The sequence below is a fragment of the Phaseolus vulgaris genome, chromosome 7 (genome assembly GCF_000499845.2).
Source record: "Phaseolus vulgaris cultivar G19833 chromosome 7, P. vulgaris v2.0, whole genome shotgun sequence".
NCBI classification, from domain to species: Eukaryota; Viridiplantae; Streptophyta; class Magnoliopsida; order Fabales; family Fabaceae; genus Phaseolus; species Phaseolus vulgaris.
The window spans coordinates 7,703,791-7,719,063 of record NC_023753.2 but is presented as its reverse complement, the minus strand read 5'-3'; the positions used below and the strand labels follow the sequence as shown (position 1 = coordinate 7,719,063).

Here is a 15,273-nt window from a genome sequence, read left to right as displayed (position 1 = left end):
ACCGTTTGAAAAACTATAACTTTCCAGAAAACAAAATTAAAACCAATTGAAAACCTTTTAACCAATTCAAAACCAGTTTAACCAGTTGAAAAACCTAAGCTACCTAGACACATAAGGCAACAGGTAAGGGTGGGCAAAAAATCCAAATTACAAAATCCAATCCATAATTATCCAAATCCATATTAGTTTTGATCCATTTAAATGGATTTATTTCAAATCCAAATCCATATTTTTGGATTTTAAATCCAATCCATTTAATTGGATATGGATTAGATATGGATTGGATACATTTTTGGATTATCCAATTTGTATTTTGGGTTGGATTTTGACTTGGCCCGATCCAGGTTGAGCCAAGACAATTCAGAGGCAGGTTGAGCAAAGTTGACCCAAGTCCACGTCGAGCTGAATGGGCCCGGACCGATGTCAAGCTGAGCGGGCCCGAACTGATGTCGAGCCAAGCGGGTCCAAGCCGATGTCGAGCCGAGGGGGCCAGGGCCGATATCTAGTCATTCGAGCTTGGGCCAACGTTGAGTCGTGCGAACCCGGGCCGATGTCTAGTCGTGCGGGCCCGGGCCGATGTCAAGCAAACTGGGCTCGGTCAGATGTCGAGTCGAGCGAGACCGTGCCATTGTCGAGTTGAGCGGGCCCGGGCCGATTTCGAGTTGAGCGGGCCTTGGCCGATGTCGAGGCGAGCGGGCCCGAGCCGATGTCGAGGAGAGCGGACCCGGGCAGATGTCGAGCCGACCGGGCCCGGGCCGATGTCAAGCAAATTGGGCCCGGACAGATGTCGAGCCAAGCGGGCCCATGCCGATGTCGAGTCGAGCGGCCCCGAGCCATTGTCGAGTCGGGCAGCCCCAGGCCGATGTCGAGCCGACCGGGCCCGGGCCATTGTCGAGCCGACCGGGTCGTTGTCGAGTCGATCGGGCCCGGGCCGTTGTTGAGCCGATTGGACTCGGGCCAATGTCGAGTCGAGTGGGCCCGGGCCGATGTCGAGTCGAGGGGGCCCGGGTCGTTGTCGAGCCGAGCGTGCCTGGGCCAATGTTGAGTTGTGTGGGCCTGGGCCGATGTCGAGTCGAGCGGGCCCGGGCCGATGTCGAGGCGAGCGGGCTTGGGCCGATGTCGAGGCGAGCGGGCCTGGGCCACTGTCGAGCCGACCAGGCTCAGGTCGATTTTGAGCCGATCGAGCCCGGGCCGATGTCGAGCCGAGCGGGCTTAAGCTGATGTCGAGCCGAATGGGCCTGAGCCGATGTCGACGAGCCCGGACTGATGTCGAGTCGTTCGGCCGAGGCTGATGTCATGTTGTTCGGGCCTAGGCTGATGTCGAGTCGTTCGGGTCGAGCCGATGTATAGTCGTTCGGGCCCGGGCTGATGTCGAGTCGTCCGGGTCGGGGCCGCTGTTGAGTTGTCTGGGCCCAAGCCGATGTCGAGTCGTCCGGGCTCGGACCGATGTCGAGTTGTCCGGACCGATGTCGAGTCGTCTGGGTTGGGGCCGATGTAGAGCCGAGTTGGTCTGTGTTCAGGTTGAGTCGGCTTAGGCCCAGTTCGAGCCAAGTTAGTCTTTATCCATATCAAAATGGATTTAATGTAATTGACAAAGTGGATTTAATATAATTAACAAAGTGGATTTAATTTGGATTCAATCCACTTTAAACGGATTGTTTAAAAAAATCCAAATATAATTGATCTAGTTAAAGTGGATATGGATTTTAAATCCAATCCACTTATTTGGATTTGGATTGAATCTAGATTGGATTTTGGAAAATCCAATCCATGCCCACCCGTAGCAAGAGGTCTTCACTCATGACTTCATCCAACAAACACTGAAGTTGGGATACTTGAGATGTCCAAGAGGTTGTAGCATATTTTAAAACATTAGTAGTAATAGCATTTTTTAAAATGCTAGATTCTTTTGCTTTTATATTTATTTTTTGTTTGATCTTTAAAATGATTATAAATTTTCGTGTTTACTCTTCTATATGTAAGAGATGATTTTATTTTCTTTATTCATTTATAAGATATGTTTTTTTTTTCAAAGTTATAAGATATGATTTTTGTTCAAGTTAATTATTTTACTAAATTGATATTAACAATGATAGAAAATAAGTTTATTACTATTATTTATTATTGTTTATTATTATATAATTTATTTTAACTATTATACCATTTACCTATTTATTTTACTGTTTTAATAATATAATTTCATACATTAATTTTGTTATATGATAAATTTGTTTAATTTTTATTATTTTTAAATAGTTATCATATTGTAATGTGCATTTTAATCCTATTTTTACTTTCTTTTTAAAAATATTATGTCTATATAAAAATAGTTTTTTTACTTTATTTTAAATCTAAATAGCAATATTTTGATATATAAAATAAGATTAATAGTAACTAAAAATGAAAAGGAAATACCAATTGAAAGTAAAATAAAAATAATTTATGTATGAATATAATATTATGATGTTATTTGTTGATTCAAAAAGTTGAAGTTATAAGATTTGAGGTTTCAATCTACCTGGTGACAAAGATGTTTGGACTTAGTTTAAAGTTATAATTTTTATGTCTATCTTTTTATAAATGATTTTATTGCCTTAAATTATAACAAGAGTATGTTCAGAGTCAATTTTGAATTGCTTTGTGAAAGATTAAGGTATGTAACGTTACATACAAAATTAGTACGTAAATATATAAATATTTTTAATAAAATTTTAATATTTTAATGAATTAAAGATAAATTTAATAATGCAGATGATGTTCTAGTTATTGAAAAAACAAAAATAAAACTGTAATGAATTAAATCAATATTTAGTTCATTCATTTACTTATAGTTAAATTTTGCAAGATTTTTCCGGGGAGTACTCTTCCCGCTGAAAGAAAAGCGATAATAGTTAAATAAATTTGAAATTTTGAATTGATTCAAAATGTTTTTATCTGTTAAATAAATAATTTAATAAATTTTTATTTTATTAGATTAATCATATCACTTATATATAAATGATTTATCTTAAGTTATTTTCATTGAATCAAAATATATAAAAAAAATAGAATATATCAAACACACAGAATACAAGATAAAAAGTTTAAAAATTATTAGTTAAAGAATTAGTTTGTGTGTCTATTTTTCTTTAAAAAAAAAATAGATAATCTTGTTTATTTTTACTACTTTCTTTATGTGTAAGTTATTAACCTGAGTGATCAAAGTATTTTTGTAACAATATTTTACATGAGACAATAAAAAATATTATAGAGTTTAAGATGTATAATCTAGTTTTCTTGTGAGAGTCTTATAAAAATCTGAATATAAACAAATTGGTTAATGTTCTCTTGTGAAAGTATATTAATATAACTTATCGAGATTTTTTTTTTCTTCTTACATATTTGACTTTTTTAGTTAAAAAAAATATTATCTAAAATTCAAGGTAAATTAACATTATTTAGACATTTCATTAAAATAAAAAAGTTTCTCATATTTTCTATCAAGTAAATACTTCATCTAATTTAAACTGAAGTGTACTAAGTTAATGTGTAGGACTTAATAAATTTAATATAATTGATGATTGAATGTTACCCTTTAAAGATAAGTAAAATTGCTTCTCACTCTCATTATCCATGACTTTAAAAAGAAACTATATATATGAAACAAAAAATCCTATTAGTATACTTCCATTAAAAATCATTATAAAAATGTCTTTAATAAATATATAAAATTTATTAAAATCTACTATAAATTATGTTAGGTGTTTTAAATCCTAGTATAAATTTATTTATTAAGGGAACCCAGGGGTCATGAATTTTCACAATAATTTATAATAAACAAGCACTAACATATCATACCAGTTTACAAGAGAATATCAACATATAAAAATATATCTAGTAATTAAAATCATATCAATATTGAGAAATTAAAAAAATCCTGTCAAATATAAAAGGTTATAGATTTAGAAAAACAAAACTACAATTTAACTAGATTAATTATTAAGAAATCATCATAAAACTATCTACATAAATTAAAATCGTTAATATTAAAATTTTTAAATTGTAAAATATTTAGATATGGAGTAATAAACTAATTTTTGTAAATCACAAAACATTAACAAGCTTTCTTAACATATACATGACCATGTATCTGTGCAACAATTAGATGAGAATTGATTGTAAGTTGGAAAAGACAAAGAATTATGCTTTTTCATTCATTCATTCCAGTGTCTGATCAGCAGCATAAAGGGCCTTGATTTCCTCCACATCCTCATAGCTTCCAAGAAATATGGGAGATCGCTCGTGCAATTTTGTTGGAACCAAATCAAGTGCCTGTTCACATAATGTTATCAGAGAAGAAAAAAGAAGACACAAATTTCTGCTGCACAACTTCATCATTACTTATGCAGGGCTTCTCCCTGTGCTAATAGTATTTTTATATTATATTAGAATGATATGTTTGTTTTTAAATGTACTATTTGTATCATATTTTCATTTTTCCACTCACAGAAAAAGGACTAGTGAGAATTTTAGTCTAGATAAACCAAGCTTGACAGAAAAGGTTTGTGACTGCAATTTCTTCTGCGACATAAAATTTGTTGACAGTGTTTGCAAATGCAATGTGACCAACTGTGACCGAACCACAACGAAAGTGCAAGCACAGACAATTCAAAACCTTGGTCCAAACATATTGAATGGGGGAATTTAACAACTGTTTTTGGTAAATTACCCTTTGCTTGCCAGTGAAAGCCTGTCCTCCTGCTTGCTCCATCAAGAATGACATTGGGAAGACTTCATAGAGTACACTGCAGCAATCAAAGAAAAACTCTACAATCATTTCTTCAGTTAAACCATTAACAGTGTAGTAATATTGGATATGCTACTCAGGAAATGAGGTAGTGATTGATTGAACATGACATACCGAAGTTTCCCATTTGGACTCTTTTTATCAGCCGGGTACAGAAAGATACCTCCATAAAGAAATGTGCGGTGAACATCAGCTACCATGCTGTTAATGATAGAAATACAGACAAAGCAATGTCATAAAAAATCAAATATGCTTTTTGTTGAAGGTCACCAAACATTTGAGTCAGTCATTCAGTAGCCACATCTAGGTACAATATTTTTATGATGATAATCCATAGACAAATTATCTAGAACACTCCACTATTACATTTAGCAGTTGCTGCTATTGATCTTATTACATTTTTTAATAAAAAAAATCTAATAAATAAGTCATTCGTAGGTATGTTTCTTTACAATTCTAAACAAAGAAAAAGGTTACCCTTACCCTGTTGAGCTTTAGTTATTATGAGTCAAGTAGCTGAACAAAATATGAACACTTTCAACTAAAAAGAAAAGGGAACTAAAAACTCTGCATTACTAGAGTTGAGAGTAAGTAAGTGTTAACTTTGTTTACCATAATTAGGAGCTTTGTGGTGATGAATGATCATATAAGATCTATTTTGACCAAAATGAAAAATGATACCCATTTAAAGGATTAGTTATTTCGTGGTAGATGTTTGCAGAGCCAAACTATGAGGACTAATAGTGTGTTTGGGGTGGTAATGAAGTGAATCCAAATCAATTTCAATTTCATGGTGAATGTGAAGCAACACATTGTTGCTCTGGAAAAAAATTGTGCTTTTAACATGGTTTTGAGGTAGTCCCCGTGATTTTGAAGGTATTTAATCAGACTATATATCAAATCATGCTATACTCTTGGAGCACTGAGAATACACTATAGTTTCTATACCTTCCAACATATCTTAGGGACTTTGGTGATGAACCATCTTTTGGAAACTTGCAGTTCTCCACATACCTGGACAGAAGTAAGAAAGGAAAAAGTGTCACAACTAAAAAGTTGCCTTGTAGTGCCTGAATCATTTTAACACTATTGGATTATACATACTTGGTAGTAGGACCATCCCAGTTTTTAGCATTTCCTTCATTCACTGAATAGATCTTCCCTTTCTTCGGGACCTGAATGGTGAACCATGGATCAAGCAATTAACATGACTCTAGTATGCCACAGACTGCTTCAGTAAAGATCATTCATACCCTTAATCTTTAAACTCTGTATGACAACTTATTCACTATGTTCACATTAAAAGATAGACAAATAACTGAGAGAAGCCATTCAGTCACAGCCACAAATGCTCAATCAGTTGTTCTTTGACAACAACAAAACTCTACAAGAACGATTTTTTGTAAAGCATATGGATATAGTCTTAGATACTTAACTACAAAAGGTTTAAACAGGAAATACAACTTCCAAAATAGAGATTTTTTTAGGAGATCAAATCCTGCCAGGAAAGAGCATTTACACAGAATAGCAATGTGCAATACTTATTGATGAATTGGTAGATTAATACCTTGATGTCAGGATGAGTTAGAATGAACTCTCCAAGAGATGGATCAAGGGTGAAACCATTAACACCAGTTCCAGTGCTTAACACAAACTGTAAAAATACCCCAAATAGTGATTAGAAAATTTTATAATTTTGGAATGAATTAAAATTAAAGCACACGACAACTCAGTCCACAGGTGCACAGGAAAACAAACAAACAAACAAACAAAAGAAACTGACCTTATCCTTTCATGTAAAAATAGTTAAGTAAATACAAAAATTCATACCGTCATAATGTACAGGTATCTAGCTTAGTAAAAATTGATCAGTAACTTATATACCTCCCTTAAAAAATTATCATAAACAGCGTAATAAGATGACCAAAAGAGAAGAAATTGAAACTGTCTGAGAGAAAAAAAGACAGAAATATAAACTGGGACCTAATTTACCATACCGTGCAAGAGCTTCCGTACATACAATAACCAGCAGCCAACATGTTCTTCCCAGGTTGCAAAACATCTTCTATGGTTGGTTCACCGTTTTCTTTCACCAAATAAATCCCAAAAATCTAAATGGAACACAACACACTCAATTGACAACTGCAATATTCTAGTTAATCTGGACTACTATTAATTCACCCATTCGTGTGGTATATAATGTGTGTGTGTAATGGAAAAGAGAAAAACATGGATTGCATTTCAGAGAAGAGATCATACTGTGCCAATGGAAACACCACAATCAATGTTAGAGGAACCATCCAGCGGATCAAAAACAACAATGTACCTGCACAATAAAAAAATTTCGTACTAACTGATTAGACTCGGGAAAACCAAGGCTAAATAATCAGTTGGGAAGAAACACTACTAGATTATAGATAGGTTAACAACTTTCCACGCTTAGAAGGCTCCACAAATGTTGCTTCCTCGTCTTCTTCAGACACCAAGATGCACTGCAAAAATATTTCAAACCATCAACAAATATGCGCACACACACACATATATATATAGAGAGAGAGAGAGGGATGGCAGCTGGTAGTAGCAGTAGAAGACACGCCAAAACACACATTGATGACTTACTGTTCGTCCACTGCTGACCAGAGCCTTGACAAAGACATCATTGGAAAGGACGTCCAGTTTCTTTTGCTCCTCACCCTTCATTCCAGATAATTAAGAGACAAATTCAGAAATAAAAAATAATAATCAAAGAGGATCAAATCATCACACATTAGAAAGTTACCATGCTGGAATAATATGCATAACTAAGATTTATGTATCAAACACTTGCCTGGACATTTGTCTCTCCAGCAAGTCCAATAAGCTTAGCAAGACCCGCCTGCATAATCAATTGTTATTACTAAAATTTGCATATCTACAAATACAATAACCCATTCACAAAAAATCAAGTAAAATAAATCTTGGGCATGTATATGTCAAGCATATTATTGGGTGTTTGATAAAAAAGAGTGAGATATATATGGTTGCTAGATTCAGCTATGAACACATACATATATATAGAGGTAGTACTTGTTTGAAGTGGATCAAATGAAACGGTGGCATGCATATACGTTGAAGATGCATGCGTGGTAATGAAATGATGAGTATAAGAAAGAATAACCTTGTTAACAGCAGAACAAACGAACTTGCAGCCGAGAACAATGTGACTGAGCAAGATTGAGAAATCGCCACGAGCCTCAGGTTGCTTGGACTGTTCGTTCAGCACGAAACGGGTGATGGTCATCAAGTCTGTGCGTTGAGCATCCGCACTGTGATCCATCTTTCACTCTTCACGAACCCTCAAAGTGATGATGATGACTTCAACACTGCATGTACATATGAGTTTTTTATTTGAATATGGAGAAAGAGAAAGAGATATGATATTATCTGTGGGGAAAGGAAGCTTGGGGTGACACGTGGAAGGCGTAGGGAGAGGGTGAGCCAGAGGTGATAGCGGCGGATAACGATTTTCGTCGTCATGCACGACACGACAAGACACCACCATGCAAATTTCAGGTACGCTACAACGTTTTATCTTACATTATATGATTATATGTGGATGCACCTTCTCTTCTTTTGTTTTGTTTTGTTTTGAATCTTCTCTCTAGTTTCCAATAACCATTCTAAACCTTACAAAAAATCTCCGTTTTATCCACATTCCATCCACGTTAATTATATTTTTCTCATTTCTATTAATTATTTTACAAAATGAAGGACAAAGAACTCCATTTCTATTGCTCAAAACCATTTACTTTCTATAATTCACCATTTTTACACTTAATTAACATCAATTGTCAGTTCCTATTCAACAAAACTATTTTTCTTTTGCCTTTTCGTTATTTCTCTCCTTTTTATTTTACAGATTTTGTTTCTTTAAGTTCTCTTACATAAAAAAAAAAACTTTCATTCATCCTAAATTGAAGAATCTTTAATGTAATATATAGAGCTAGACACGTTTTTTTGAACAAGAGGAGAGCTCTATGTGTATTAGTTTGCACCAACATGAAATGATAAAAATTTGTTGCATCACTTTAATTTGCTGCATAAAATCCTTGAAATCATGTAAGATATTACATAATATTTCCATCACACACTCTCCGGACGAATTACATAAAATAAGATAATAATAACTTGACACTTCCCTTTTGACATAAAAAAAATTGCTATTTTATTATAATGTAATATTTTATTTTAAAAAAGTTGTAAAATAATTAGTTTTTGCTATATTAGAATGTTAAAGAAATTTTATTCCACATAAAAGTTATCGACCTATATTCATTGGGAAATTAAATATTCATGAATAAATTAAATAATAGTAACTTCCTCCTAAAAATTCATGTCGAATGGAGGAAATAACTTTATGACACGCTACCGACATAAATGTCCATTGTTAAGCAAGCATTTAAATCTTCCATCAATAAAGTTATCTAAAATACAAAATTTATCAGAGAAGAAGAAATTATAGGTATAAAACTCTTCATCCGTAAATAATTTTAAAAAATTATAACTATTTATTAATATTTAAAAGTAATAAATATTTAAATAAATATTATTTATATAAATAGTATATTTTATTTACACTAAAAATTCAGAAAAGTAATTATTACATTATATAAAAAATAGTAAATCATTAAATTTAATAGAATAATCATAAATTTTAAGATTAAAAAATTTGGTAGTAACTTTTGAAACACAATAAGAATGGATGTTGATCGGAATGAGAAATTAATGGAATTTCTAGTCAATACCAAAATCTTCAAAATCCCTTCATTTATACCACTAATTTTCTATTTTTTAATATTTTTAGGCAATTTTTTTATATTTTAAGCATTTAGTTTACCTACCTATATTTGTTATAAAATTCTGAAACTTTTTGTGGTATTTTCTTATACTAAATAAAGGTTTTTACATTTTAGATATCTTATACATCCATGTTAAAAAAAATATCCCATCATTTTGTATATTGCTTTTTATAAAAAAAAATTAAATATCTACTTGAATTTAGAATTTAAGATTTATTTAAAAGAGATATATACAAGTCTATGTGATAGGAATTGTAATACACACCCACGACCAAAAAATACCGAACAACAAACCACAATCCAATAAAAAAAATACCGGATAAGTCGACTATATTTAACATTTATTGACCACTTTTTATAATCACAAAATTAAAAATTGATTAAATAGTGAAATTTTATATTATTTTAATGTTTAAAGACTAATCTATCAATTTCCAAGTTACAGGACTAAAACTAAGTTTAATGTGTATTTAACGAAAAAAATATTTTATTATTTGATATTAATTTAAATTGGTGACACTACCACTTCTTTATTTAAAATTAGGCATTTAATATTTCTACTAAGAAAATAACGGTAAATGTTTAATGATTTTAAAGTGGGATATGCTTTATTGCAGTATCCTTTATTTTTCTTCCTCCACACAATTATTTCAAAATTATTATTTTTAAATTACCCATTTTTTTAAAGCTTTTTAAAGATACACTATTTTTGTAACATCCTTAATTTTACCCATATATAATGTAATAAAAGTAAAACAAGCAATATCTAATTACAAATAACATATACTACTTTCTCATATGTGTATCTCAAAAGAAATATCCCTCTTCATAGGGATTTAATATATATACATAAAAAGTTTTAACAACAAAACAAAACATTCCAATAAAACTATCTCATTCTCCAGCTGTTCACTAAGGAGCTCTATCACCTGAAATCTCATCTGCTCCCATGTAAAACACGATCATCACAGATAAAGAAACAAACACAAACAAATAACAGGGTAAGCTATCTATATAAAAAGTTTTGATATAATTTAAATTTCAAATTAATAAGCATAATTCATCAATTCTCATATGATTTCTCAAACCATCAAGTGTCTATTACATTCATAAAATTCATCCAGACTTTTACTGACTCACAACACATAGACACTTGACTCTACTTCCGGAAGACTTATGTATTGAAATTAGCATCCAGAGACCTGCACCTGTCATACTACTGCTGTGAAACCCACACCGCCATGCACATAATTATCTCAATATCTCATCATCTTCATATGACAGGGTAAATCCATTTGTGCTCTGATCAGTTCTTTCAAACCTCAGAATCAGCCAATGGACCTCCTTCGACTCTCACCAACTGAATAACTTCATCTATTTGATTCCATTATATCAGTAGAGTCAGGATCGTCTCATTCACAGGACACTCACAAATCAATACACCCTAATAACAATCTCAACATGGTATTTCCTTTCCTGAAAATACTACGTCTTGATCACACTTTAACCTCATTACATACATCATTTAACATATCAATGCACCACTCAATCACTTCATATATATAAACTTTCTAAACAATCCAAATATATCTCAAACTTTACTTAAAACACATAATTAATTCCAAATATATGCTCTTTAAATCAATCATCATCTGAAATCACACAACACTTTCAATTCTCAATCACAAACAGTTTTCAACAAATTATTCCCATAACAGATTCAAAATCAACCATTCCAGTCAATATATTACTTTACTCTTCAAGAGAGACAATCCTGCAAGCAAAACAATTAGAATTGGTGACCACGTCACCTCCACATCCAGAATCTTCTAACCTAGGGTTTTATTGAAAATAATAAGACTAGCTTCCCTTACATGAACTTAGTTGATGCTCACCAAGAGCTCCAAACCTACCCAAAAGCTTAAAGTAATTAACCTGCACCACAGAGTCCTAATCAAAATCTAACTATATAACTAGGACCTTGAGTTAACAGAGATTAACCTAAAGCTAAAAGAGTCACATGTAAAACTCATGTAGACAACCTATCAAGTTCAAAATTTGACTCAAAGAAAAGGGCCAAAAATGAACTTACTCTATTTAGGATTTTGATCGGGCAATCTTGTAGAGTTCATTGGCAGGAGTTCAATGGCAGACTCCGATCGTCAAACTGATAGCTGAGGATGTCAGAATCATAGAGAGAAGGAGAGGAAAGGAAAAGGGTACGAAAATAAACTTACTCTAGATTTTGATCGGGCAGTCTTGTAGTCTTTGCTGCCAGGAGTCTAATGGCGTACTCTGATCGTCGAACAGATGAACGAGGAGGTCAGAATCTTAGAGAGAAGGGAGAGAAATGAAAAGGGAAACTTTTAGAGAGATGGTGGTTATTTTAAAATGAAACCTGAATAACTGAATTTTCTATTTATATGTCATTTTCATTTTAATAATAAAATATTCAGGTATCATTTAAAATATATCACTTCTACTCTAAGGTTATTTTCTAGATCCTTACAATTTTAGTATAATAAAAAACTGTAGAAATGTAGTTTGCATTTTCACTAATAAGATATAGTATTTAATTGATTTCACTTGGATAATATTTTCTTTTGATACTAATTACATTGATTATATTAATTATATATATTGATTGCCATTGATTGGAATAATTATTCTGTGAAATAAGTGATCCATATTACTATGTTAAATAACATTCCAAGTGTAGCTATTATTTAAAATGCCAATTTTGAGTGCGTAAGGCAATTACTTTTTTTGCACATGACAAAATTTGAACTTGCATTTTTAGTTTCTAGAATCCCCTTTTCAAAATACATTTTTAAATATTTTGTTTTTTGGAATTTATTTTCTAGAATATATTATTTTCTATTCTAGAATTATTTTTCCAAAATAAAATTTTGATTTTTCAATTTTATTCTAGAATTCTATTTTCAAACACAAAATCTATTTTAAATTTACTTTTTCATAATGTATTCTTTTAATTTTGAATTTTTAGTTCCAAAATGAAAGAAATTTTGAAAATTTCAAGATGCATTGGAATGCAAATCACAATTTATAAGGCGGAGGAAGAATTTATCATGTAAAAAATTAATGTTTAAGAAAATAATCAATAATCGCTTTTTATTCTCTTAAATCAAATGTATTATTAAGTATATATAAATAAATTAAAAAGAGTTTATTTTATTTGAATAATTTGCAATTCAAAATTTAAATGCATAAAACATTGAAAATTAAAAATGAATGTGACAAAAACCATCATATAAGTTTCATGTGAGTCTCCATAACCATCATAATAAAAATGGGAAATAGAAAAAAAGAAATTAAAAAAAAAAGAATGTGACAAAAACCACCAACCATCAGATTAAAAGTAGAAGGATCGAATGGTTGCAAACCCTAGCATTAGCACCTGTCCTTTCTTCTCCTGTGGGGTCACCTATTCATGTTTTTTTATCACACATCCTCTTTAGTGTCACTTTCTTCTGTCACTGTAAGTCTACGTTTTTTTGTCACTGTAACATAAATAACTATCACAAACCCTCCTTCTTCGCTGCCACTCAATCCAACGCAATCACCATCATCTTAATAACAAACATATCACTGCCTAGTTAATGCCTTAGTTTTTCTGTTTTCTTTATATTTAAAAAAATAAACTTCTGAAAATAAATTAAAAAATAAGTTATTGTATATGATAATCTGTGGTTGACTAACATTATAATAGTTAATATGACGTAAATTACTTCTAAATACTTTATGTTATTTTCTTAAATGTGTTTTTATGTAGTAAAAAATGGGAATGAAATATAAGTTTTGACGTCATAGAATATATATAAAATATATTTTGTTTAAAAATACATTAAAATGAAAGTAAAAATTGAACTAAAGGAGGATAAAATTTAGAAAGAAGAAGCAATAATTAAGAAAAATTGTTAATATTCCTCCCTTTTCTGAATAGGTAAAGCAGAAGCGCTTTTTGTTTGCTCTTAGTTAAAGGAAAGTATCGCCGGTGGCTTCTCTTATAATCTGCACAATCAATTTTTCAATGTTTATTTCCCCACACTACCCTCAACTTTCACTGAAATTACTCACTCTACCACTGCGCGAATCTTTCACCGAGGGGCCTCGCAGTCATTACGCGTATAATACCACTACAAAGATTCATCCTCACACGACACCGTTTTCACCCACTCCACGCTACGGTCGGGGCCTCACCCCCGCCAAAACCCGCAATTGTCGTCGCCACCCTCTCACAAATTCATTTCCACTTTTGCCCCTCCCTTGCGTTACCAATTCCAATTCGCCCCAATCGAAGTTCGATTTTGCAAAACACTCGATTCCAGAAGCTTCGATTCTCGATCGCCGAGAAACGGATCCCTAAAAATAATTCTTCTAGGGTTCCTCTGTCTTTGCGTGGTTTTGGTATTGAAGTTTTTGATCCGTTCAGGAATGGGGGATCGAGGAGAGGACGAGGATTTGCAAATGGCGATTCGAATGAGCATGCAGCGCGCGACGCCGGAGACGAAGCGCAGCAAGCCGCAGGATGCCGCCGCCGGGGCGGTTTCGGAATCGCCGGAAGATTCGCCGGAGTCCAAGACCCGGCGGAGGGAGCTCATGGCGGCGGCGGCGGAGAAGCGGATAGCGGCGGCGGTGAGGGTTTTGCCATCATCGTTGCCACCAGGGAAGAAAAGTGGTGAATTGGGGAGGAGAGAGGAGTTTCGTTTGAAGAGTGTGAATTTGAGTAAGGAACTTTCACCGGAAGAAGCTAATCAATTGTTTGCTATGGTATTTGGAACTGAAGTCTCTAAGGGGATTCTTGCACAGTGGAGCAACCAGGGAATACGGTATTTTATCATTTCAAATTAGTTATTAATTTATCTGAAGTGTATGGATATGTTGCCAAGTGTAGGATTAGCAGACACAAATCTTTAACATGTTCGTGTATTTAAACCCCTGTTGTATGCTTTAATTTTCTAGATGATGTTGTAATTGGTATACCTCTTTTTGTGCTTTATTTTTCTTATTTAATGTTTCGATGCACATTCCTGCTTCCCCCAATATTGTTATACAGCTGTATGTGTTCCTTGTTTCTATGTGATGTTTAATGTGTTTGTTCTGAATCAGGATGTGTATTTATTTGTGTCATATTTCTGATTGTAAAGTGAGCTTAGTTACTCATACAGTCTTGAAAAGTCCCATGACTTCACTTCAATAATAACATGCGAACCTGGTTATTCTGGCACTGGAAATTACGATATATATTACTAGAGAAGGGGGTAAATTGGAACTATTTTATTTTCAAAATAATGCATTTTCCCAGTAGTAAAACATACGGAGGGTTTTGTAAATCTACCTTAATCGCTACAGCCTTGGTGAATGATCATTCAAAAAGTAAAGGAATAAGATTTAGATAAGGTATAGGAATGTAGTAAAAATAAAACTGTTAGTTAGCATAAAGTAATGTCAATATGCTTTTCTTCTTTTCTTTGGAGGTGTAGAACTTCATATGTGAAAAACTAACTAACTAAATGAGGGACTGCTAGGGTAGAAGTTCTGATGTAGTACTGGTGTTAGACAAATTTGTTGTGTACTACTCTTCATTGATTGCTTGATGGAAGCAGTTTATCAAATAATTGGCTGGTT

At 33.1% G+C, this 15,273-nt stretch overlaps 2 protein-coding genes across 2 annotated transcripts in view; one reads left to right on the top strand and one right to left on the bottom strand.

Annotated features, from left to right (window-relative positions):
- Nucleotides 1-4,062: 4,062 nt before the first annotated feature.
- Nucleotides 4,063-8,385, bottom strand: LOC137827790 (fructose-1,6-bisphosphatase, cytosolic). Its single transcript, XM_068634110.1, has 12 exons — nucleotides 7,944-8,385; nucleotides 7,614-7,661; nucleotides 7,406-7,480; nucleotides 7,217-7,278; nucleotides 7,046-7,112; nucleotides 6,784-6,897; nucleotides 6,354-6,440; nucleotides 5,891-5,961; nucleotides 5,735-5,800; nucleotides 4,901-4,987; nucleotides 4,709-4,784; nucleotides 4,063-4,311 (listed from the first exon to the last, which is right to left on the bottom strand). The coding sequence occupies exons 1-12, from the start codon at nucleotides 8,100-8,102 to the stop codon at nucleotides 4,198-4,200; spliced, it is 1,026 nt and encodes a 341-aa protein (XP_068490211.1). The 5' UTR covers nucleotides 8,103-8,385; the 3' UTR covers nucleotides 4,063-4,197.
- Nucleotides 8,386-13,509: 5,124 nt separating this feature from the next.
- LOC137827785 (uncharacterized) overlaps nucleotides 13,510-15,273 on the top strand; it is a 10,340-nt gene continuing 8,576 nt past the window's right edge. The window contains exon 1 of the mRNA XM_068634105.1: nucleotides 13,510-14,474. Coding sequence (XP_068490206.1) covers nucleotides 14,080-14,474 — 395 coding nt within the window. The 5' untranslated portion in view covers nucleotides 13,510-14,079. The remainder of the gene's footprint in view (nucleotides 14,475-15,273) is intronic.

Coding starts and splice junctions, on each gene's coding strand:
- LOC137827790 (XM_068634110.1), bottom strand. CDS start 8,102: ATGGATCACAGTGCGGATGCTCAACGCACAGACTTGATGACCATCACC. Junction 7,279..7,405: donor TGGTCAGCAGTGGACGAACA/GTAAGTCATCAA, acceptor ATATTTTTGCAG/TGCATCTTGGTGTCTGAAGA. Junction 4,785..4,900: donor AGTCCAAATGGGAAACTTCG/GTATGTCATGTT, acceptor TGATTGCTGCAG/TGTACTCTATGAAGTCTTCC.